We start from the raw sequence: 26,167 nt of genomic DNA on the forward strand, positions 1-26,167 counted from the left end.
GTGATCCTCAGTTGAGGAATGGCTTAACAAATTGTGGCAAATGAATGTAAAGGAATGCTATGGTGCTACAATCAATGGCAAAGGGGATAAGTTCAGAGAAACCTGTGAAGACTTATATGAACTGATACAGAGTAAAATGAGTAGGATTAGAATGGTTTATATAATAATATAAGGACAAACAACATTAAAAATCTTGAATTCTGATCAATGCAAAGATCAACATGAATTCAAGAAAACTAAATATTACCCACCTTCTAGCATGGTGGGTAGACTCAAGATGCACAATGAATATACTTTTTTTGTCAATGTGGGAAATTGTTTTGGTTGACTATGCATATTTGTTATAAGGGTCTTTTCTTTCCTTTTAAATTGGGTTAAAGGAAGAAAAAAATACTTAATTGAAAAATAGAGTAAAATAGGTTTAAAAGACCCTCCTACTCCCTCTCCTCAAAGTATTTCCAATCCTTTAAGAACCAATTCACATTCCATAAAATCACAAGGGACCCTAGAGGATGTGTAGTCCTGTAGATGAAAAGGGATAGTGCCTACAATATCCAAGCTAGAGGGCATTAAATCTCTGCTAAAAAATCCCTTGCTATGAGAAACTCACTAGCTATTAAATAGCTCATTACTCTTAGGGGCACCAGACTTTTTTGTCTTACTATCTTGTCAAATTCTGCCCATGGCTATTAATTCTGTCTCCTGGGAACTAAACTGGTCAGAATACTTTGTTTTAGGACAGTCTTAACTCAATAATCATCTTCTCTTAACACCTCTTGCATTGTCCACACCACACATTAGGTAATTATTTTTGTATTATATGAATATTGCCTCTCTGTGAATGACAACTTGAGAACAAGGGCCTTATCATAGGAATCCACTTCTTCCTTCATTTAAAATCATATCCATCATACCATTCCAATGAGTCCATCATTTAAGGATAGAGCTATCCCTAATGGCAGGCATGTGTGCACTGTAATAGAAGGCAAGGGTGCTTTTTTCTTTATCTCTTAAGGGAACGGTTTTATTAGTAGTATTCAAGTGCCAAAGGATATGTAGTTTAGTAACCTTTGTGGCACAGTTCCAAATTGCTTTGTAGAATGGATGGACCAACTTACAAATTCATCAACAGTGTTAGTGTGCCTATTTGTCACACAGCACCCCTCCAACATTTGTCAATTTTGTCGACATGATGGGTGGGAGGTAGAACTCACAGCTGCTTTAACTTGAATCTCTATAAGTTACCTGGGACCCTTTTTTTCATATAAACGTTAGCTTGAATTTCTGCCTTTTGATTTTCAACTGCCTATTTACATCAACTGGGAGATGACTCTTGAGGGATTTGTAATCAATGCAGTGACAAACCAAGATTCCAGAGGACCAAAATATTGCATGCTACCATGTCCTGACAACAAGATTACTGAAATCAAAAAGCCAAATGAAGTATACCTATTAGCACTGATCAATTCAGGAATTTTCTATTCTTATTGGTTTGGTTTTCTCTTTGTTTCTGTTGTCCAATTGGAGGAATGGAGAGGATTAAATAAAAATTTTAAAACATTTCAAGAGAGAAACATGCCTCTGAAATTTTTCCCATTTAAATGGGAATGTTTTACTTCCTGTGATCCTCTTTATTCCTTTTTTGGTCATGAACTCTTCTCCTAACTATAGATGCAAAAGGTAATTTCTAATTTGCTCCTTTGTTTATGATATGATTATTGATATCTAAGTCATGTATCTATTTAGGGCTAACCATAGGATATAGAATGTGTTGTTGACCTAAATATAAGTTCTACTAAAATGCTTCCCCGTCTTGTCAAATTTTTGGTCAAATAGTGAATCCTTAATTTTCTGGCTTTATCACACTATAGGGTTAGGCTAGTTTGTTTACTCCTGTATATTGTAGCTAACTTGTTCCATTGATCAGGTTTTTTTTTTCCTTTGGAGGGAAAAGATGTAGAGGTAAAATCAATGACAACTTGGTAACAGAATATATACGGTGATCCAAGAAACCAAAGATAAATGACACGTACAAAAATACAGCAACTTTTCTTCAGTGACTTCAGTGACTAAGAACAAATGGGGAAAAGCTGTGTTGTGCCATATGAATATGAATAGAATACTACTGTGTTTTAAGGCATGATGTAATGGATGGTTTCAGAAAATCTTATATGAACTGATGCAGAATGTAGTGAGCAAAACCAAGAACAATTATATAATAATATATTTTAAAAATGAAAAATGAAAGATGTCTGATGAATGCAATAACCATGATTCCAGAGTTCTGATTATGAAATATGCTACCCAACTCTTGACTGAGGTTCTGGGCTCATCATAAAATTACATATCTTTGGATATGAACAATGTGTGAACTTGTATTGTTGACCACGCACAATTGCCTCATGGGTTTGAATTTTTGTTTTTGCTAAGTAGTGGGTGGAGAAGGTATATGAGAGGGAAAGAAGAAAAAAGTGCTATGTTTTTTTAAAGTGTAGCATAGATTTTTAATGCAACAACAGACTGGGACTCCCTTTCACAGAAGCTTCTAATAACACCTCCATCAAAACAACTGGCCTAACCTGGTAATGCCAGGAGGATCCAGAGGCTACCATATTCCTAAATTCAAAGGGAATTTGGGAAGCTCAGATATCCTTATTTACAAAGGAGAATGGTGGGAACAGGACCACAGACTAATTAAAGGTCACCTTGGCAGAACAGAGCAAGGTGGGTGGTTAAAAAAAGCCAGAAATAAATAGCATTGCAAATAGAATGGAGGTAGCAATATGTCAAGAGAATGCTGGACCAAAATGCTCAATCTGGATTCAATAATTATCTAAATGACATAAGTTGAGAGTCATTGGGTAATGCACTACACCTTTGAATGTCAATTTCCTACAAAAGGGGGGATAATGCTTGAACTTTACATAACAGGGGTATTACACAGTGCTATAAGACTCACACTACAAAAGTATAGATTGTTATAAATAGCATAAATACAACTTGACTACAAAATCTGTGATGGAAAAAGATAAGAGTGCCTCTATTAACCCTCTTGTTTTAAAGAAATTGAAACCAACAGAGCAAGCAAAGGCAGTATTCATGGGATTAGATTGAAGTTGATCTACATTTTACAGCTGAGGAAACTGAGAACCAAAGTCATATTATATGAAAAGAACTTCTGATTTCACTGGTGTAGAGAGCAACAGAGAAAATTCCTCTACCAAGTGATGAACTCAAGTGTGCAGATTAATGCATTATTTTAAACATGGTCAATGTAGAATTCCTTTGCTGAACTACACATGTTTGTAAGAGGCTTTGTTTCTTTCTTTGTAAATGGGAGTGAGGGGGTGAGAAGGGGAGAGGATGCAAACTTGAAAATTAAATTTTTTTGAAAATTGAAAAGAAAATTAAAAAAAAAAAAAGAATTTCTCTACCAGTGCAGGTCAACATCTTTTCTGAAACTGAATATCGAGTTTGCCTATAGCAGTGTGGATGCCTCACAGCCTAGAATTATACATGACTAGTCAAGGAGGTAGTAAAAAGACAGTGAATCCTGCATGCAGAGTTCTCATCATGGCATTAGCCCCTCTGGTAACACAGTCAATGATTACTAGGTATTAACAGAAAGGGGTTACAAGAGTCATTCAAAACCCAATGGGAAGCAAAATAAAACATTCCAAGAGGCACTGTGAAAACTATATCCAATATGTCCTTGGGGTAGATCACCAGATTTGTACCCTCTTCTACAAGGGATATGAATTCAAGCATGAAGAATTAGACTGGGAACGATTTAGGCCAGAAACAAGGATATTTCTGACAGAATTTTTTAAAGGATGAAAATCTTTCCCTCTAGGCAGAGTACATTATAATACTTTGATACATTGTCTTTTCCAATGACATTACAAAGAGAATGCTAACATTCTGAATCAATAATTAGATGCAATTTAGTTGCCAACCAATGATATTTTGTTCATCCCTGTGTCATTGTAGCATACCCACTGGACCCTAACCTCTCACCTCCAAAGTATGTCCATGTTCCTTCTTGGGTTTTCGAGAACGCACTTGTTTGGTCTGTTTCATTTTATCTTGGCCTTGAAAAGAGTACAGTCTGTTGCCTGAGCTTGGTGTCTAAGGGCAATAAACATTTCTGATGATCCAGGTTTGAGGCACAGAGGTGAAACCTCTTTAATTGAGCTAAAGAGCTCATTTAGCTCATTAGAAAGGAGGTACTCGCTCACTGTCTCTCTTAGCAACCTCGAGCTCTCAGTTTCTAACTCCTAAAGGAGTCCTGGCATCAGAAGGCATTTTTCCACAGGTACAATCAGACTCTGGAGGACTTAGCTTTACTAGCTACCCCCTTGAGCAATATCTTCTCCCTAGAGTACAAAATGAGAGGGTTAGACTGAGGGGATCAGCAGATGCCTATTAGTTCTCAAGGCTTTAACAGCATCCCTCAGCAGATAACCCCTACATAGCACCTAAAATATGGATGATAGTGGCAACTGCATCCTCTTGAAGACCTTCAGTGAGGCTATGACAGAGATCCCCCCACTCACCACTTCTTTTCATAAAAAGGGCAACATTGCATGTTTCTTTAATCACTCATCTGTGATAAATGTATATGCCTGTGGTTTTTAATTGTTTAGTTCTGAGGAGGGAAGATGAAAGACACAAAGAAACAGAAATCAGAAGCATTTCCCCATGAGAGAGAGAGACACCTCATTGAAATGTGTCTTGGCTTCCCAGCAGTTTAGTGCTATAACCCCTCTTTCCCTCTCGTCTTGTCTGAAGAGCAAGTCACCCTCAAGCATCTTCCCCTTATATGACATTTAATAAAAAGAACAAAAGGAGGCCATAGAGAAATACTGATTTTTAATTAAACCATTATAATAAGGTAAACTCTAGGCATTCATCAATTTCCATTCTAAAAACTGGAAAAACTTTAAACAAGGCAGTTTTTCATGTTATTTGGCTACTGTTACAAAAAAAATTATGAAACACAAACATAAAAAAGGATAGAAAAACTGTCAACAGTAATGTCCTTATTCTACAAAATAGCACCAGTAAGAGTAAAAGGCCTTAAAACCATTACAATAGCATTTCTGAAATGCTGCTTCCCCAATTGCTTCCTCCTCTTAAAATGGTTCCTACATAGAATTAAAAGACAGGTGTTATGGCAGATAAAAATTTTCTGGAGGAAGCCTCAGGGTTATTACAGACTTTCCATCTTTTAGATGAAAAACAAAAACAAAAAAAATGTGCATTTGAACCCTAAACATGACCACTGTCCAGGGGAAGGTGATGCAAATACAAGACTGTGGGGTCATCATGCAAACAACCTCTGAAGCCACAAACAATGCACCTAGCAGTTACTAAGCAAAGTGCCACCTGAGTAAGGAGAAGATAAGGACTTTTTCTTCCTCCACCACATTTTGGAGAGGGAGTAGTGAGAGCTGAAGTGAAAGGGAGGTGAACAGCCTAGAGAGCCATAACATACCCTTTAAGGCACATATTCACTTAGCTGCCTGTTCAGTCTTGGGCCTTTGACTGCAATATCACACAGGAGACAAGGTACCCAAAATCCTGACAAAGAATGAATGTGTCTGTTTACTATTCCAGCCCCTCTGTCTTCCCCATATCCACGCTTTTAGGCCTATCTTGCAGTAATAGCAGGACAATAGATAATTTGGGTCTAGTTTGTGTCAATGATTTTCTTTAAATGCATTAGAAAAGTTGAAACCAGCCCTGCTGGATTCATCACTTTCCAAAATGCCTGGAGGTATTACACGGGGATTGGACTTGCACCCGAGCTTTCCAAAATCATTAGTTCTTGATTTTTAGTTTTAGGGTGAGGGAGTTTTTATTCTTTTTCTTTTTTTATTTTAGTGAAGTAGAAAATATTGGGCTAAAGGGGAATATACAAAAATTATTGTTTCTCATGACTAGAAAAACCATCATATGCTGCTCAGTTTCTTGCAGTTACATCTGTGTATCAGTCTGTCAGTAGTTTCATTCAGCTACATTTGCATCTTTCCCACCAGGATTACATTTCACTGAACAAGGAGCAACAAACCAAAAAGAAAAAGATTCTTTATCACAATCTTGACACCTGTGTTATCTTATTGCTTCAGACTATGACCTAACAAGGCTTGATACCTTATTCCTACAACTTTAGCCATCATTTTGTGAGGAGAAAAAAAACACTAAAAATCTCTATTCAAGTGTAGTTTAAAAAAAAATGACAGAAGCACCAATCTTGCCCCTCCCAGTGGCCACAATCAAGTGGTAAGACTTGTCTGTAGGCTTCAGAGAAACAGTTTGCACAGGTCTTCTGAAGGAGTGTGCCTCAAAAACAAGCTTCCCACTGAGCAAATGGGCAAAAGTCTGAGGTACATATAATGACGATAGTTTAGGTCTTAGTCTGACCTTATTCATCACAGCAACAAAATTGAAGAATAGCAGAGACTAGAACTTGGGGAAGGGAAGCTGAGAGGGGAAGAAGACCCAGAAGTTCTGCCGTCCCTGGTCATGGTTCTTCCCCAATGTCACCCTCCTCCAATGGCCAAAATCCCCTTCCACCTGTCAGTTCCAGCCCATGTGTTATTCACAGGCAAAGTAGTCCTTCAGTGGGGCAAAAAGATGCCGGATAACAGGGACGCTCCAGGATCTGCCCAGCAACTTCTGGCGAGCACCTCGACCCATGTTTGACACGTCGGTGTAATGGACAGGAAAGCCAAAAATTCTGGGAGCAGGAATAAGGCAAAATATGGGGACATGAGAGGCAGCAAAATTTATTCCTCTAAGGTTGGAGCCAAATTTTCTTGGGGCAAGACCATAGTTAAAGGAAGGATAAGGGTCCTTTAATGTACATCTGTCTATACTAAACTTCCCAAAATTGACCTAGCCCAATCTGGACACATAAAACACAAGTTTAAAGTTGCAATTGGAAGCCAAGTCAATTTTAAGGACAATTCAATTTAGACCTGCAACTAACTCCTCAACATACCCCTAGCCATCATTATCCTATACCAATAATAGCTAATAACTAGCATTGGCCCTTTTAAGTTTTGCAAAACATTTTACAGATAATGGTAATAATAATGATGATAACTGACATCTAGGTAGCATTTACCATATGCCAGGGACTGTGCTGAGTGCTTTAGTTATTAATTCATTTGATCTTCATAACAACCCTGGGAGGGAGGTACTATCATTATCCCCATTTTACAGATGAGGAAGCTGAGACAAACAGAGATTAAGTGACTTACCCAGGGTCACACAACTAGTAATTATCTGTGACTGAATTTCAATTCAGGCCAGGGTTCTAGATAACTATGTCACCCCAGGCACCTCACCAGTAGCATAGCACAGCATCCATTAAGTCATATGGCTAGGAATACCATAATCAACTTGTGATTGTCTTTTTAACAACACTAAAGATAAGAGAGCAGCACATGGAGTCAGAGTATCTGGGCTCCAATTGTGAAATGTATACTGCATGACGAAACACATCACCCACCTGCAGACAGAGAAGCGGACTCAGTGCAGATGGAGGCAGTTTTTTTGGACATGGTTAATGCAGGAATGTTTTGCTTGATTTGTTTTGCTTGACTACACATATTTGTAGTACTTTTTGTTTTTCTAGCTTTCTCAGTGGGAGAATGAAGAAGGTGGGAAAGAATTTGGAGATGAAAAGAATTTTTTTTAACGCTATGACAGTAGGCAAGTCATTTACCCTCTGAGGACATAAGCCTCCTTATCTATGAAATAATGTGGTTGAAATAAACACTTGTATAAGATCACTACCACCAGACATGGGAAGAGATCACCTACTCTTCTGAGCCAGACACAAGACTGGCATTATATGATGTAAAAGCCTAGAGATCTGCCTAACTTTAATATAGTAATGAATAATGAAATTATGCACCTTTCCTTGTACCCAATCCCATCTTCCCTCCGAGAAACACACAGTGAACAGTTATCAAGACATCAGCAAAGACACAAAATTGCTGGTACTGTGGAAATCTGCATTTGGTCTCTTCCAAATAGGAAATTAGCAAACCATTTAACACGCTGATCACATCTTTCATGAGATCAATGGAGAACAGGACTAAACATTACTTGATATTCTCCCTTTATATACTTCAAGCAAAAATTAAACATTTCTATACCTTGATTATTACAACACTTCCACCTCTTCCTTTAAAGCAAGTCTACCTGCCTTACATGAGGCCCAGCTCCTAAGAAATGTCAATCCGATTATACATATATCCCAATATATATTGTAGTGATATGCACAGACGCCTTGTCTTCCTAGACAGGACAAGCTCTCCAAGATCAGAGATCCTATTATCTCCTAAGTCAAGCACGGTCACAGGAAAAATAAAAATATGTTGAATGAAATAGGGAGTGAGGAAATGAGAAAAGTGAAGGCCAGGAACAGACATACAAGAAATATGTCAAGTAGCTGAATTTTCTTACTTTTCTTAAAGCAAGCGTGTTAAGCAACACAGTTTGTCAGTCACAAATGAGTAGGTTAAGAAATCACCAATTCTATCATTCATCTGTACTTGACACCCCCCTCCAACCCACCTTCTCTGTTTCTCTCTGTACCTTCTACCCCAAATCTGCTCACCTTTCTAGCTCTGTGCACCATAATATATCTTCTTTGCCATTCATGATAACAGGGAATTGCTGATTTTTTCCCTGTTTGATCGAGTTCGACTTAGTTGTTATTGTCTGTACTTTCTTTAACTGGGAAACAAAAACATCAGGTAATGAATAAAGAAGGCTATAGGGTCAGTATGTGAGTGAAAGAAAGTCTGATCCAAGTGGAAGACAAAGCTTTGATTGGGATCATGGTGAGGAGAGGGCAGAAGCATTATCTGGGGAACTCAAGGGCAGGGAGAAAAGAGGATGGAAGTCAAGTCAGTCACAATCAATAGAACTCTAAACTGACCCAATTTACTGAAGCACCCAACCCTCTAGGCTATGTTAAGGCATTTCCTTTATCTTCTCAGATAGAAGAGAAAGAAAAAGCAGCTCAGAGTTTCTGGTCTTCAGGAAGGTTCCATGTGACAGTTCAAAAGCAGAAGTTGTTAGTCTCCAGAAATCATTTATCTGGAGGCCAAAAGAAAGGAAGTTCATGTGAAATATGCCTCATAAATCTGGCCAGACTTTTACAGGGCACAGAAAGGACAGGGAAGGCACTGAAAAAAGACAATGACCTCACAGTAAAGAGTCCGAAAGGATATCCCTTTCCTAAGGGAAAGGACCCTTAGACATGAAATCCTTAGACCCTTATACAAGGGCACACAGGTATTCAAAATGAAGAGTATATTGTTTCAGAACAAGCTTACCTTCGCTATCCTATTGTACTCCAGGCAGTCCTGAAGCTCGAGTTTATCGGTCTTTGATGCTATCACCGGCCTGGGAACAGCCAAAACTCATTATGTTCTACAATCCGCAAATGAAGCTACTCTGCTTCCAACTGCCTTCTAAGTCAGTGATCCCTTTGTAGACTCAAATAGTGTTAAGAGTAGCAAGCAATGAAACAATTTGATAAGGCAGCCCAAAGACTGCCTGAGTAGAAGCTAAGTTCTAAAAGAAGATGAGAACATACCACATAGACTGGCCTTAGTAGCAGTTTTTATGAGAGGCATGGGTGGAGAAAAGGGACAGGGGAATGATTGGAGTCATTAGGACTGGAGAATGGACTTTGGGGGAAGGGGAAGAGGGGAGTACCAAACACAACTGAAGGTTTCATTTAATAATTTGAAAGGCTAAATTGAAGAGGCAAATAATGAATATAGAGCTGTACAGATCGAGACTACGCTCATTCAGCCTCATCTAAATTCTCTTTTCTGCAAGTCTTCAAGAAGAGATTTCATGATCGCTTGTTACACAGAGAATACTGAAATAGAGAAAAGCTTCCCAGCTGTAGTTTCAAGACTCTGCATTAATGAGACTTAAGAGGAAAGAAATGTAGTGATCAAGGATTTAGAATAAAAAAGGAATCATACTACCTAGCTCATGAAGCAAATGTCTCATGATACAGAGAAGCAACTTTGTCCACCCCACAGTGCAAGAGAGAGTACCATTGACATGCACAGATAGGAAAGGAAATGTCCTGAGTTCTTAACAAAACCCAACACCACAGGGAATAATTTGACATATAAGGACAATTTATGAGACCCTGGTTCTCACACTGAATCATGGTGAATAATAAATCACTTTCCTTACTCAGGGCCTCAGTTACTTCACCTAAATGCTGACAAGACAATAGAAAATTACCTCAAATGTCTATGTATGTCCAAGAAATATAGAGGCCCAGTTACATGATCCCATCAAACTACATTGCAATGACTAATATCCAGAAAATTTTCAACCTTGGGTTGAATGTTATTAGGAAGCCAAACCCAAAATTAGGCATTATTTTTATACTCTAGGATTCTATGAACACATATTATTTATTCAAAATTATAATTGAAAAGATACCTACTTGACTGCTACAACAAGCAAGATGTAACAGCAAGAAATCACATATAAGGATATTTTACCAATTCAGGGATTACAGCATTAGACACCTGTCAAGCCAGGCCCCTTTCTCTATAAGGCTAACAAAAGCACTCTGCACCTAGTTCTCAATAGCTACATACCTCCAAAAACAAAAAATAAAGCTCACTTAACACCCTTCCCTTTTGTGGGAGTGAAGAATACTATGAATGTCCCTCCTCAGAAATTCTCAAACAACAAAGGACCAGAAAGGGACCTTCAACATTATCTAGTCTTCCAAATTCTCACTTCTAGAATCACATCCATATGTCAGAGTTGACTATTCCTACTGACAAGATCACTACCTCCAGAGGCAATACCAATGTTATCATGTAGTGGAGTCAAAAATCTAAATCTCTCTGCATTATACCTGCTAAATCTAGTATAACCTTCTAGAGTTGGAAGGAATAAATCTAATATACCACTGTGGTCAAGTACTTGGCACATAGTAGGAACCTGCTTTGTTGAATCTCAATAAATAATAGGCCTTCAGCTATAAATATACAAAGATAATTGTGATAATGTCAATTGATGCACATTTTTTCCTCTCCAACGTGACCAATGTGATCCTCACAACTATCATAATTCATATTCAGCAACATCACATTGCCAGATGAACACATTGTACTTGAAAATCAGAGATAGGACAGGCATTATAAGCACAGGACATTATCTCTATTCAATTTCAAATTATTGTGATCTTTGAGTCTCTTCTCTACTCACACATTCCACTCAAACCAAAAATGATAACTTACAAATTCACCGATGGTAAACAAGGCAAAGTTTTATGAATTGTCAAGAAAGACTGACTCACTTCTGAACCTATTCATCCCAGGCCATGATAGTTTGGGATAAAATAAACTCATCTGATAAATCAGTAAGGAATCTTCTCTCCCCACTGCCCCCCAAAATTTTTTTCAAAAATGCCTGAAGGAGATAAGACATATTTGAATAGGTTAAGTCATATGTAAGCTCACCTCACTAGTCTGTCTATGCTACCCACAGAGAACTACATCTGAAGGTGAGGAAGTCTCTCAAACTTCAAAAACAACCTTGCAACTGCATCTCATTGAGCTAAGAAGAAAACTATTGACCTTTATAGAGGGTCAAACTCATAACCTCCTACTAGAATAAATCTTATTAGACTAATGAAAATCCTAAATGCCCTACCTTGCCAGTTCACTGGAAAGTTTACTGTCACAGCTTACAGAGTCACCAAGTGGAGCTTTTCCCCAAGCTCCCAAATCCAGTCAGTTATAAAATTAGAAATAGGATTCTTACTTTTCAAAAAAAAAAGGAAAACTGGGGTGTTAGAATCAGGATAAAATGAAGCCACCAAAAAATGTAAAACTCCCATCCATGGAATGCTCCAAGAAGCTCTTGGTAATCTATGCATCTCAGAAGCATAGTCTTAAAGGAAACTTTCTAAAGAGAAGACTTCTATTGTTGCATCATTAAGAACCAATATAATCTCATAATAAACAGGTAAATTAAATGGATAACAGATGCAAGGTGGCCTGCCACCAAGAAGAAACTCTTAGTTTACTAAAGTGGGTTGGGGAATAACCACCCTTTCAATCTCTATAAAACTCTGCACCCACACCAGAGATATGATGTGGTCTCTCCCATGTCACTCCTGCCTGACCCATCCCATTGGAGAAGTGAAACACTCTCCATGTCACCTAAAATGGGGGTTGTGGAGAGGGGACAGAGAGAAGCACATTTGTGTTTTAGTGTTCTTCAGAACACTTTCCAGTCAGAGGCCCCAGTAAAAAGTTCATCGTAAGGGCCCCAAGGAGTAGATATACAAAACCTGAGAAGTCAGGAGGTGGTTAGTTACCTGTTCATCCCAGGCAGGTTGCCCCAGTAATAGCGGGCTCGATGCGCAGCTGAGACTTTGATGGCATCAATCATTACTGGGTTACACTGTAGACCAAAGGAAATTTAAATAAAAAAATAAAGAACCAAATATCAATGTAGAACTGACATAAACTGGGTAACTAGAGATCTGATATGGAAGGGATGACATTCAATTCAAAACATATTTGTGGGGGAAACCAAAACGAAAATGGGTTGTCTCTAGAGAAGAAAAGCCTTCGGAGTGGGTACTGAGACCCTGGCTGCTACCTTCAAGGCCACAACTTCTATCCAACCTGGAATTATTGATAGTGATTATTAATCACAGCACTACACAGGACAGAGGCCTGGGCAGTATTGTCACAATGAATTCTAAAGATTTATAGCTTTAACTACATGGCAAGGGGAAAAAAGGTACAATTATCTAGACTTTTTGACCTGGAGGGAGGGGTTGGGGTTGGAATAATCTCAGAAAAGATCGTAAAGTAACAGCTTATTCCCCTCTCCCCACCTACTGGTGTACAATGAAGGAGAGGATAAATAAGGTCATACTTGGAAGTGTTTTAAGATTATATTCTCTAAAATGAAAAGCACCTCTTTGAGGTAAGAAAGTAGACTCTGCAATTCTGCAAACAATCTTGATACAACTTTAGAATAGTAATTAAAAACCAACAGAAGCTTAGGACAGATCCACTACCTTTATGAGAAGTAATATACCTGTGGTACTTTAAATAATGATACACAATCCCCTGTACCACTGCCCTGATCACAAACATCTGAGGATACTTCATAATCCTATCCTACCATCCTTTCTCCTAAGTAATGAGATCACTCACCTCCAAAAATCTTGAGATGTCCCTCTTGTCATTGACCCTCATGGCCACAACATTCTCAAACATCCAGAAGAAAGGGCGCTCATCTCCCTCTTTGGGGCGGGTATAATTGAGCAAATGGTAGAATTCAAAGAAGAGTCTTCCTGTGCCCTCTGTTGTGGATAGATGAGAGAGAAGATGGGGATATTAGGATAGAGGAACTCCCTGATGCCAGTCCTTTCCATTTCAGATCCCACCATCTTTTGTATATGGTAGATTCAGTGATGTACCCTCCATTCTTAAAAACCTGCAGTTGTATACCAGTGTAGCAGACTTTTTTATGTTGTTCCTTTCTCTTTGCTATATAAATGTTAATTGTCAATACCTTAAGAGAAACCATAAAATTTAGAACTAGAAGGGATTGTAAAACCTCCTACCTCCTTTGACTAAGAAAAGACCCTTTGACTCCTGATTCTTTTTCATATCTAGGACTTATCCTATTGCTCTGAACAAGTGAAATACAAATCAGATTCTGGCCAGAAAGATAGTAAATAAAGCCGAAAAGCAAAAATAGCCTTTGCCCAGGCTTGCCACTGATTTGCGAACTGAGTTTTAGCCTACCCCCTAGAGACTAGATTTCTTCACCTACAAAATGACAAGATGAAATACAGGGTTTTCTTCATTTCCAATATTCCATACAGAAGTAACTAGTGTCTGTTTAAAGTATGAGGCTATATCATTTTGCAATACATCGCAAGAATTTGTTCAATTCTGTATCCCTTTTTGTCAGATTAGTCCAAATCTGAGAAAGAAACATTAAAATTATTATGGTACCTATCTTTTTGTAATGTGGTATTTTTTTTTCTTTAGGAATTTAACATACTATAACACTTGGAGCATATTGAGTTTGTGGTCCACAGGTATGGATCATTGCATAAATTTTCCTATCTTTTTAAATGTATTGATCCTTTAACTCAAGTGCCATATTGTGCCAGTCAATGGGCCTCTATTTTCCAATTCTTTACTGTCACAAAAGGGATGCAGAGTAAATGCAAGAAGAGCAAAGAAACAAATATATACCATGACTACCATAAAAATGAAAATTGAAAGAACCACAAATCAATCAAAAGCAAAAACACAGAGAACAAGCATCGCTCCAAATGAGACAGAAGATGTATCTACCACTCCAGTTCTTTTCAGAGGTCCCTGGGTGTAGCACATTGCACATATTTTTAGACTTTTGATATATTAGTTATGCTGATTTTTTATCTCTAAAGATATTATATTATGTGGAGTGGCTCTCTGGCAAGTAGGGAATGCTGGGGGAAATTTTGGTGATTCAAAAAAGATTATTTCTCTAAAAATATTCATTGTTATATGGAATGGCTTGCAGAGGGAAGAGGAGGAAGGAGGATATGGATAAAATTTAAGCAACATAAAAACAAACAAAAAAAAATCAACAAAAATGTTTTGTGTTTTTTTAAAAAAAAGTTTGACCTAGGGAACATAGGGACCAAATCTGTTAGGAACAATAAAATTTTATTTTTTTAAAAAAAAAAAAAGATCCTCATAAAATTGCCCTTTCAGTATCTTTTTCACAATAGATTCAAGAAGTCAACCTTTGTAATAAACCCTGAACCACCAGATTTTCTTTGCATAAAACTTGATCCCTTGGGAAAGCCCTCAAACCCCTCAGAAAACCCAGAAATAATGGTTCTCACCATACAGTCCCTTTCTGGCAGGATTCACATTTGAAAGATCATTGCATGGACTTCCACCAATAAGCAAATCGAATGGCCCCCATTCATCAATCTGAGAAACAAACAAGTCATGTTCTGCAGCTATATCAGAATGCACTCAACAGACTAGGAAAGGGCAATAACCATAAACTCAAGAAAGCAATAAGCATACTGGATTTGCCTGCCACATTCCATTTCAGGAAGAGACATATAATGTCGTTTCCTTGAACATGACAAACAATACTATTGATCAATCAATAAACATTAATTAAATTCCTACTATGTGCTAGGCACTGTGCAAAACACTGGGGCAAAAGATAGTCCCTGCCCTCAAAAAGCTTACAATCTAATGGGGGGAGGAGGAGACAAGCCAACAAACGTATATATAAGCAAGTTGTATACACTATAAAAAGGAAATAATTAAAAGAGAAGGCACTGGAATTAAGAGGGGTTGGAGAAGGTTTCCTGTAGAAGGTGGGATTTTAGTTGAGACTTAAAGGTCAGTAATCAATGAGAAGGAGGGAAAGTATTCCAGGTATGGGGGACACAACCAGAGGAAATGTCCAGAGATGGAGTGTTTTATTCATGAAACAACCAAGAGTGACATTAGATCAAAGAGTACATTTTAGGGAGTGAGGTAATAAAAGATTAAAAGGGGATCTGGGAAGGGTACTAGATTAGGAAGAACTTTGAATATGAAACATCATTTTGTATTTGATCCTGGAAGCACTAAGAAGAGTTCTTGGGAGATGGAGTGCAAGCAGTGACATAATCTATACTGTGCTTTAAGAAAATACTTTAGTGGCTGAAAAGACAATGAATTGGAATGGGGAGAAACTTGAGGCAAACAGATCCCACCAGCAGGCTACTGTAGCAGTTGAGGCATAAGGAAATTAAAGTATGCAATAGGAGTGGTGAATAGGTCAGGAGACAAGTTGGGGCTTATATGAAAGATGTTAAATATAAGAGATATTATCTTCCTACTAGATTTCCACTCCAGTGATACACATCGATTTTAATTAAGAGATGCCTCTATGTATTCAAAACTAAGCCTTTTGTTCCCCCAATCCAACTACAAAGGTAGTCTTTTTATATCACACATGCACCAAGAAGGACAGGATATCAAAACATGTCCTTTAAGAAAGCCAAGAAAGAAAACTGTAGTCAGTATCTACTTCCAAATATAGGTAGACTAAGAGTCAAGTCAAAAGATCCTCCAACTAGACCTGCAGCTACTGAACTGACCTGAGCCTAAGTGTGTGTGTGGGGGGGGGGGGGGGGAAGGGGAGCAGACAAAGAGAGAAAAGAAACATTCACTCACCTGGCGTTTTGTAATGTTCCTGACATCATGAACATATTTGATGATCCCTCCATGCTTGACTGTCCCAACTGCAATGGAGTCTTCACAGATCTCTGAAGCAATGTACTTGTCTACCTTAATACCCAAATCTTTTAGCACTAAGTAGCCTGTCAAATATAGAGGAAAGCAATGAGGACTCACTATCTATTTTTGCCCCTCTAGGTTCACAAATCTATAGCCTCATATGGCCAAGATAACCAACTAGAGCTATGTGGGATAATATAATGGTAGAGCTGGTTAATTTACCTGGATGCAAATGTGTACACATCTGGAAACAAAGGTGACAAGGTACTCACTTGTTCCCCTAATAAAAAATTTTGAGCGAGAGAGAGATTGATCCAAAAAAACCAGAAACTCTGAATGTAAAGACTTTCACCATGAACCAAACCACCAAGTGGAAACCTGAGGCACATCTTTAACAAATACTAATACATTAGATGACTGGTCATATCTATGTGTGGGATGGCTCAGGTCCCTACATAAATCAATTACTCAGAGGCCTCTCAAAGTGATGACAGAAAAGAGATTTATTCGATTCTCGAGAATCTGGACAATCCTACAGCAGTTCACCTGGAGTAGGAAAGCCGAAGACAAAGAAAAGGCGGTGATTTATATAGACTCTAACACAAGTCCCTCCCCCCCCACTGACCATTATTCTCATTAGCTGAGAATATGATCTTACATTCTAGACACGAAATCTAACCAATCCCTTCTGAAATGAAGACATTGAAGAATTAGGTAAACTTTATCCAATCATTGAGACCCTAATATACTACACAGTTTTATATCCTTATATGGAATTATTCCGTTCTAAAAATATAGTAACCTTGAGCCTCTCAGTCTTACCTCACCCCTGGGAGAAGAACCACAATCTGAGAAGTCTTCACTAAACCTATCCCACTCATCTACAACTCAGGAAATTATCTACTGGACATGGAGGTAAGTGGGATAAGTAGAAGGAACAGCTCTTATAAAAATAAAGTAAATGAAGCTTTTGGGTACAAGAGATGTGAACTTTTTCATTCATTGACTATGAACTAACTAAATGGGGAAGCTAGAAGGGCTCACACACATGTACATGGTCCATGCTATCTCATTCCCAAAGAGCAGAGAAATGGGTGGCTTCCCCAAGAACACCTGGTTTTTAAGTAGGAAAGATTGAACTCTGGTCCCTCCCTTAAAGGTCAAATATGTTATACTGGGCTCAATGACCATCAGCCCTCTAGTACCAATCCTTTTTTCATTTATCTAGGCTTCTTCTTGAAAGCTAAGAATATTTAGTCTACTAGGGACCAGGAATGTTAAGCTCGAAAGCTCGCAGTTTGGGAGGGTCTGACAGAACAAATGTTTCATTAGCATAGTGGGAGTTAAGGGTCATGCCTATGGAGGGGACTATGAGAGTTCAGATCAAGGTCAAATCAAAAGTAACCTTGTTTGGTATGGGGTTAAGGTGAAAGGGGAACAAATGGGGGAAGGGGGTATTAAATATGCACACACATTTCCAGCAGAATTCTTGCCTGACTCAAGTGTTCTAATTATGTAAGAGCTCTATTTCTATCTCCTCTTAACTGAAAAGACCTAGGTCAGGCTCTCATTACTTATAACGTGGAAGCATGTTCCCTGCCTATTCACCAATACCCAAGCATTCCAACTCCTACCATGCTTTGCATGAGATGTCCTCCTCCTTCACCATGCCTGGAAAGACTTCACCTTTCTGAAGGCTCAACTTATGTACAACACTTACCAGATTTCATTTTAATCTCACTCCCTGCAGTTTGAAGTGCTTTAAACCATAACCAATAACTGTTTGAATCTCGTATCTTTTTCATTTATTTATTACTACAGAGATGCCTTCCAACCAGTAAAATATAAGCAAGGATTCCTTACCTACAACACATGGACCTTGGACACTATACTACATGTTTAGTTTAATAATTTTTAAAATTGTCTTAAATGTAGTTAAAATTCCTATTCTTCCTTCAAGGATAGCTAGGTGCCAACTTCTCCCATCAAGCCTCATCTGACAAGCAAATTAAAAGAGATCCCACCTATTAAGGACTCTCTAACATAAATTCCTTGAGCACAGGCATGGCCATAACCATAAACAACCTCATTTTGTGGACAAAGGAAGTTTAAAAATTACAAACTTTTCTGATTTCTCCCACATCATTAATTATAGACTGCAATTGTGGGAAAGGAGCAGAGAGGAGCTTCGCTGCCACAGAAATGGAGATGGCGAGGCCACCATCCTCACTATCAGCCCAGACTCAGGAGGAAATAGGGAGGAACATTTTCAGAAAACTCACCTGTAGCTATACCGTCAAAAAGGGATAGGACCCTGATTGGCCGTCTCCTTGATGCAGGTACTGCAGGATACAGTTTCGGAACTGCCTGTCCAACAAGACAAGAGCAAAATAATTAACAAGTGGGTCCTGAGCAACCGTTGGGACTTTTTTTGACTGAAATAAGCTACTTTCCAAATGACAACATCCCGGTTTTTTTAAATCATATTCTCAGTCAGATTCCTTGTCGTTTATTCAATTACTGCCACATCAGCAAAGAAATAGACCTTCAGATAGTACCACTGATAATTAATTGATCAACTCAAAAGTTTTGGGATAAGACAATTTACCATGGAGATCAATAACAATCTGCATTCCTAGTTTGCCCTTGTTCACCAAAAAAACCCTGTTTGTATCATATACCCACTCTACTAAATGAATATGTGAATAAACTACTATAACTGACCTATGCTATATTTTTTCCCTCTTTTTCCCAGGTGGCCAGGGACTTAATGACTACACATTGTTGGTGGAGCTCTGAATTGGTTCAGTCATTTGAGAAACTATTTATCTGGAACTATGCCCAAAAAGTTACTCAACCTTTTGCCCTGATCTCGGAACATTCATGACAAAACAGTAAGCACTTCTGACAAAGAGGTGAAGGGTCAGGGTACAAATTGAGACATTTTTTAGGTGAAGGCAATGTATAAATTTGTTTTGTTTGTCTATCCATATTTTGAGGACAAGTGCTATTTTTGCTTCTTGTTGTATTCCTGGTGCTTAGCACAGTGCCTAGCACATAGTAGGCACTAAATAAACATTTACTGATTGATTGATAGTATTGGTCCAGCATCTCAGAGGAAAAAACATTAAATACACTTCCTTAAATTGGGTGTAGCAGGCAAACCCAGTACACCTATTGCTTTCCAGAGTTAATGGTTATCACCTTTTCCTGGTCTGTGAGGTGCAGTGCATTCTGACACATCTACTCTACACAACTTGTTTGTTTCTCAGATTGATAAATGGGGATCATTTGATTTGCTTGTTGGAAGTTCATGCAATAATCTTTCAAATGTGAAACCTGCTGGGAAAGGCCTATATGATGAGAAATAGCCAATGGTTTGGGATTCATTATAAAGTCTATTTCTTAAAGGGGTTCTGGCAAAGCTATTGAGAAGGGAATCTTGTGGGAAACTTTTTTTTAAAATAAATATTGTTCCCCAAACTTTGCCAGATGGAAATCTTTCTAGAGAGGCCTGGTTATATCCCGAATTCTAAAATCCTGGACTCAGAACTGGAAGTGACAGGAGATCTGTGGTTTTGGAGGAAGAGTCCAATAAAAGGACATAAAATACAATCAACTGTAGGAAGCCTCCCTTTTTCAGTGTCCCAGATTGCCTCATGGTTTTGTAATCTTATACAGATAAGGTCCTTTCTCACAAGAATTCATTTTCAGACAGATTCATTTTGTCAGAGGAATGTAGCTTCTGTCATTATCATTTCTCTAAAATACCAGACTACCTAATAGGGGATATCTCCAAGTTTCATGACTTTTTGTTTTACAGAGAAACAAACTGAGGTACCACAGAGCAGAAGCAAAAGTGAGAAAATTTCTGACCTTGTTAGAAAAAGCAGTACTATTAACTAGATGATCTTGGGCAAGTCACTTAAGCCCTAGACCTCTTCTATAAGTGGAGAGAGGTTGTAATATCTTACGGTCTCTTTTAACACTCCAAGTTCTAAAATCCTATGTCTTATTTTATGACAAAAAGTTAGTGAGTATTCTCTTTCTACAAACTACAATACACTTTATCCTTTAAACTATGTCCCCAGAAAAAAAATTAAGGGAATTGAGTTACATTCACTTGATTGGATTACTTTCTTCCATACACACCCATTCTTTAAATAGCTGTATGGATTCCTAGCCTTCCTTTAAAAGCTCATGAAGCTTTAATGTCAAAGCTGTGACATGAGGATTCAAAAACTGTCCCTGGCCAAACATGTTGTGGCAGTTACCTCTTCGTGTGTGTGTGTGTGTGTGTGTGTGTGTGTGTGTGTGTGTACACACCATGGATGAGAAACTCCACAAATGCCTTACATATTCCTGAGCTTTATCATTGGTAAAAAATTCCTGAAGGCGAATGTTCCAGTCCTTTCGACGTTGTAAGACCCCATAGCACCGCTGAGGTTGGCACATGTAACAGCTCCAGGGCTCTTGTGCTTTGGCACTGGCTGATGTCCCTGCCCCAACCAGCACATCTAGGCATTCGACACAAAAACACCTGTACCCAGGAGAGAGGAGAGAAAAGGGTTAGCCAAAGTGCTCCTATATATTACAGCTACATAGGCTCTTGAGCATCCTCAAAGCCTAGTGGACAAAAGAAGGCTGAGCCAGGCTACCATCTCCATTTAACCAATGTGCAACCTCCCTCCCTCCCTCCCTCTCCCCCACTCATCACCATTTTTGCCACTAGAATCACAGAACTAGACAGTTCATTGCCAGATATTAGTTAAATCAGGGACCCCTTCCATGACAACACTTCTTTATCTGTTCAATGAGGGGGATTTGCACTTTATTTCTAAATCCACTCTAAATTTCTACCTCAAAATCCTAAAATAGAAACCCCTACAACATTCCTGATGTCAGGTCCTCCCCTGAAGACCTCCAATGATTGGAAAGGGAGGAGTTAGGAAATCATTTTCCTTTTTACCAACTAATTAAAAAGTTAGGAACACATATTAAAAAGCATTCTGTTTAAGCAATGAGTGTGTTTTAACTAGAACTAAAAGGAAAAAACATTAATAAATCTAGGAGAGCTGGAAGAAGGAACTTAGGAGATCATCTGTTCTGGAAAGTAGTATCCAATGGTGTCCAGTAATCTTTAGAAGGAAATTCACATTTTAACTACCAGGCATAGGAAAACACACTGGCCTGGGTCTCAGAAGCCCCCTAATTCAAAGGCTATTCCTTATAGCCTCTGTAACCTTCACCTTTCTAGCTCTGAATACTATTACCTAAAATGTAAAAGCTCTCTATACATAAGCTAACCTAACTATTCATAACATGTATGACAGTTGCTTAAACTTTTTGGAATGAATGTGACGGAAGTGATTCACTGTCAAAATCCTTTGTCCAAGACATTCTTAACTGGCTATACCCCTCTGGAACTTTCTCTGGCTTTCCTGCCATGCCCCAGGAAGGCCATTATTGGGGAACCTCAGCATCCTACAAGATCCCATCAGCCTTGGTATTCCTCCTCTTCACTACCTTCTGCCCCTCTAATTGAAGGGTAGAGCCATGACCTCCAGGCAGGCAGCCAGCTCAGAAAATTCCATTTCTTACCTGGCTGAACTACAGCAGGGATCTACATCCCTCTTCTCCACTCCCACCCTGACTCCCACTTTTCACTTTCTTATTGAAAACAAAGACTGTTTTCTTCTTTCATCTCTGTGTCCCCAGTTCTGAGCACAGTGCCTGGCACACAGAATATGTTTATTAAATATTTATTGGGACTTTTGCTATTGTTGTTATTTAGTCCTGTTTGGGTTTTCTTGACAAAGATAATGGAGTGGCTTGCCATCTCCTTCTTCAGCTCGTTTTACAAATGAGAAAATGGAGGGAAAGAGGGTTAAGTGACTTGCCTAGAATCACACAGCTAGTAAGTGTCTGAAATCAGACTTGAACTCAGGTCTTCTTGACTACAGGCCTGAACTCTATCCATTTCACCATCTACCTGCCTGTTTGTCAGCTGTTATTAATTAACAGTTCCAGGCACATCAAAATATTCAAATGAGCAACAAATTGGAAACAAACTTCTGAGACATCCATATGGGAACTAGTTAAATTATAGTATAGTAATCTAATGGAATTTACAAAATGAGGAATTTAAAGAAACTTGAGAATACTTGGCATAAATTGATTCAGAGGGGAGTATGAAGAAATGAGAAAACATACAGAACTCATAACGTACTGAATAACCATAAAATAGCAATTTAAAATGCTGTAATTGTAATGATACTTGCAATAACTAACCTTGATCTCTGTGATACCACGTCCCTGCTCCCAGTCCAAGGGCGAAGAGCAAACATTGTGTATATGCTATTGGAAGGTCACTTGTCATTCTGCCTTGCCGGGATACCCTTTGAACTGCCCAGGACTTGTCCATCACCATACCACCATACCATGCTGTTTCATCCTTCAATGTAAGCTCTGAGAGGCCACTGAATTCTTCTGTTTGTATACCCATTGCTTAGCATGAAGCTTTATAAATAGTGCTTAATGCTTTTCAAAATTTATTCACTTTTGTGTAATCTACAAAATAACTAAAGTAGTAGTGATTTCATTAAGAGTAATGGCATTTTCAGGTTGAAGTAACTGGTTGGTGGTTGTCCTTAGTCTTCGAGAGGACCAAAATGACATCACCACAATACAGTGAAATTTCAGTGTCTGACTGGAGCTGATCAAACCAACACGAGCTCAGAATGCTCTACCACAGGATGGGCACAGATAGTCTGTGTGAATATTTGGAGTGGATATCCCAAATTTGCACATCCTATGTTTACTTTGTGCAAGTAAAACCTCCTCCATAGCCATCTAGTCAAATTCAAGTACATAACAGACTGGTCTTTTAAAGAAAAAGAGACAGACACAAGATAAGGACTTACCGGCAACAGCTTGAATTGCTACATAGCAACAGTTCCCGTCCCTCACAGCACACAGTACAGTATGATTGATATCCATCATCATCGTACATATAGAACAGTTCTAGAAATCTATCCTGGTTAGAGAAAATAGAAAGGCAGAAACATGTCTGGGCAGAATTGCCTTTAGATCTCAGAATACTGTCTCCCACCTACCTATTGAATACCTGGATGAGGTTAAGAGACTGATCTATACCGATGGAATTCACTAACCCTTTGGGGAGGGGATGTGGGGGGTGGGGGAAGGAGAAAAACAGAAATCCATGACCTTCACCCTGTTCTAAGGAATAGAGCAAATCAGGAACAAGTAACATGAGAATCTACACAGAAGGGAACAGGTGCACTATAAGAAGGCCAATCCATGTGTTTTACAAGACTTACTTTACATGTATGACAGAGGCCCCCTTCAAAGAGAGGGTGAAAGGACAGTGGGTTTTTTCTTCCACAGGCTATGCAATTATCTGTAACACACAGAAGAAGGGAGAGGAAGATGAGATGAGATTGATACATCAATAGGAATCACAGCCCTTCTACCTGAAATACACTCATAAACTCCCCAATGAAAGAATTCAGATATGTGGTACCCCAAACCCAGAGGTTAGTAGAAACAATGCCCTGATTTGGGGGAAGGGGGAAAGGAGAAATTAATCCACTCAACTTTGAAATTCATGCCCTGGATCTTGGATGTCTGGTGATAAGAGTACAAACTCACCTAGTCTGCTTTATGTCATGGGCCCCAGACCAGGCTTCACTGTTAATCTGTTGGCCATGCCACCTGCTCATCTTACTCCTTCTGCTTTATGTTCTGGAAACAGGGCCTGTCAACTGACTGCTCCATGGATCAACTTCCCATCTGTGTGATTCACCATATCCCAAACTCCATTCCCACTGTAACAGTCTTCTATACCATTTGCTAATATGTGCTGTCTCCCCTCATTTGGATGCTAAATTCCTTGAGGATATGGGCTTTTATCTGTATTGTATGTGCTTGGTAAATATTAATTCCAGGCACTACTTATTATCAAAAGTAGGTGATCCACGAAGGGAAATTTTTAGCTCAGAATAAATATAATCTTCCAAGGAATTATAAAAATAATACCACTCAGACACACAAAAGAAGAATTCAAAGACAGTTATAGGAACTGATGTCAAGTGAAGGAAGCAAAGCTAGGAAAAGAATACAGACAACGACAACGTAAATGTAAATAAATGCTAGGAAATTAAAATGACCAAAGGATAAAGAAAGCCATCTCTTCCCCTCCCATCTCTGCCCTTCAAAGGTGAAAAAGAGTGGGGTAGGAAGGGACATGGCTACAGAACACCATATAGAATGTCATGAGGGATGAGTCTGTGGACAGCAAGAGATGCATACAATGGAATATGTAGATGCTGTAAAAACAAACAACTTCAATAATTTTTTAAAAAATGTATACCTATGTGCCTAATTCAATAGGTATATGATGGGTAAGGGGGTGCTGAGGAAGCATAGGGAGTAGGAGAAAAACCAACTAATACTTCCAGTTACAGAATGATACTAATCATCTATGCCTTGACATATAAAGTGGCACTCTTACAAACTTCTGTGGGCAATCATTTCCTTGCTTCCCAATCCCTAAGCAGCTTTTTGCCCCCATTAACTTCCCCACCTAAATGAAAAAGGACTGGTTAGAGGGATAGGGAATAATAGGATTTCAAAATTGCCATCCTTCAAGATACAGATAGACTCCTTTCTAATAGCAATATACAAATGGATGCTAAAAAGGTTTAGTCTTATGAGGCTCTAAAACTTATGTCCTGAACATTAAATTAGGGTGGAGGGAAAAAAAACACTCAAGATGTGGAATCAAAGATATATGTCTTTAACAACAACCTAAACCCCCTTTGGACACATGAGGTGGTTCCCAATTTAGGATAACATTTATACTCACTACTTCTTAGAAATATTCATAGCTACGCATGTACTATCACTGCTTCTTCATTTTAAGAAATCTTAGCCTATCATCTGCTGAAAGTCCTCTCTGATTCTCAAAGACTCTTAACATTAATTTACAGAGCCAGGCATTGAAACCAGGTGCTCTGTAACAGCCCCAATCTTTTAGATTGCCTCCTAATACCAAATCCTCAAACTTAATGTTTTTTCAGTCTCTACAACAAGCAACTTGGACAAGATCTAAAAATGTCATACTTGGGTCTAGAGTCAGCAGTTCTTGATCTGGACCTACTCACCTGTGATTGATGACACTCCTTATGGCTAAATTCATCACCTCTCTCCCTATCCCGTTCCTCTGTTCCTTCATTACTCAAAAATCATCATTACTGACAATCTAGTCATTCCATTAATTTCCTGGCTCACTGCTTCTGTTCTATTCAGTCAATACCTGACCAAAAACATAAATAATGATGATCTCATTTCTCAGCAGTGACTGGAATTTTCTTCTCCTACCACACACCTGGGGCACATACTCCTGTCTCCTAGGCAGGGTAGGAACAAGCACATCATATTTACCCCAGCTCATATTTAGACTGAAAATATATGCTGTCAACTATCTAAACTGGTTCTTAGGGCAGGGAATCTCCAGGAAAAGATCTTCTGCATTCTGGATCAAGGAATGGGGTCTGGATTCTAGTCTAGATAACTCTGGATTCTAACAGTTTGTTTGTGCCTCTTGTAGCTCTAAACTTGTATTAATCTGATGACAACCAATGATAACATCTAGTAACATTCCAGTCACCATTAGCTGGAACATAGAAGTAAGATCAGAATTACAATAGAGCACACTCATTGAGAAAATGAGGCCAGGAAAGTGTCTCTCCTATAATCATTTAAGTACCCGAGTTGGAATTTGATGCTAGGTCCTCTTC

At 38.7% G+C, this 26,167-nt stretch overlaps 1 protein-coding gene across 3 annotated transcripts in view; it reads right to left on the bottom strand.

Annotated features, from left to right (window-relative positions):
- Positions 1-4,857: 4,857 nt before the first annotated feature.
- Positions 4,858-26,167, bottom strand: part of DNMT3B (DNA methyltransferase 3 beta) — a 65,457-nt gene continuing 44,147 nt past the window's right edge. For 2 of the 3 annotated variants that reach the window (XM_072631580.1, XM_072631581.1), the window contains 11 exons: positions 23,687-23,766; positions 23,270-23,382; positions 20,703-20,886; positions 18,629-18,713; positions 16,284-16,429; positions 14,945-15,035; positions 13,248-13,396; positions 12,395-12,480; positions 9,360-9,429; positions 8,636-8,754; positions 4,858-6,742 (listed from right to left, as the gene is read on the bottom strand). In XM_072631580.1, coding sequence (XP_072487681.1) covers positions 6,601-6,742; positions 8,636-8,754; positions 9,360-9,429; positions 12,395-12,480; positions 13,248-13,396; positions 14,945-15,035; positions 16,284-16,429; positions 18,629-18,713; positions 20,703-20,886; positions 23,270-23,382; positions 23,687-23,766 — 1,265 coding nt within the window. In that variant the 3' untranslated portion in view covers positions 4,858-6,600. The remainder of the gene's footprint in view (positions 6,743-8,635; positions 8,755-9,359; positions 9,430-12,394; positions 12,481-13,247; positions 13,397-14,944; positions 15,036-16,283; positions 16,430-18,628; positions 18,714-20,702; positions 20,887-23,269; positions 23,383-23,686; positions 23,767-26,167) is intronic. The other variant, XM_072631582.1, reaches the window with a different exon arrangement.

Source organism: Notamacropus eugenii, chromosome 1 (genome assembly GCF_028372415.1).
Source record: "Notamacropus eugenii isolate mMacEug1 chromosome 1, mMacEug1.pri_v2, whole genome shotgun sequence".
Classification (NCBI taxonomy): domain Eukaryota; kingdom Metazoa; phylum Chordata; class Mammalia; order Diprotodontia; family Macropodidae; genus Notamacropus; species Notamacropus eugenii.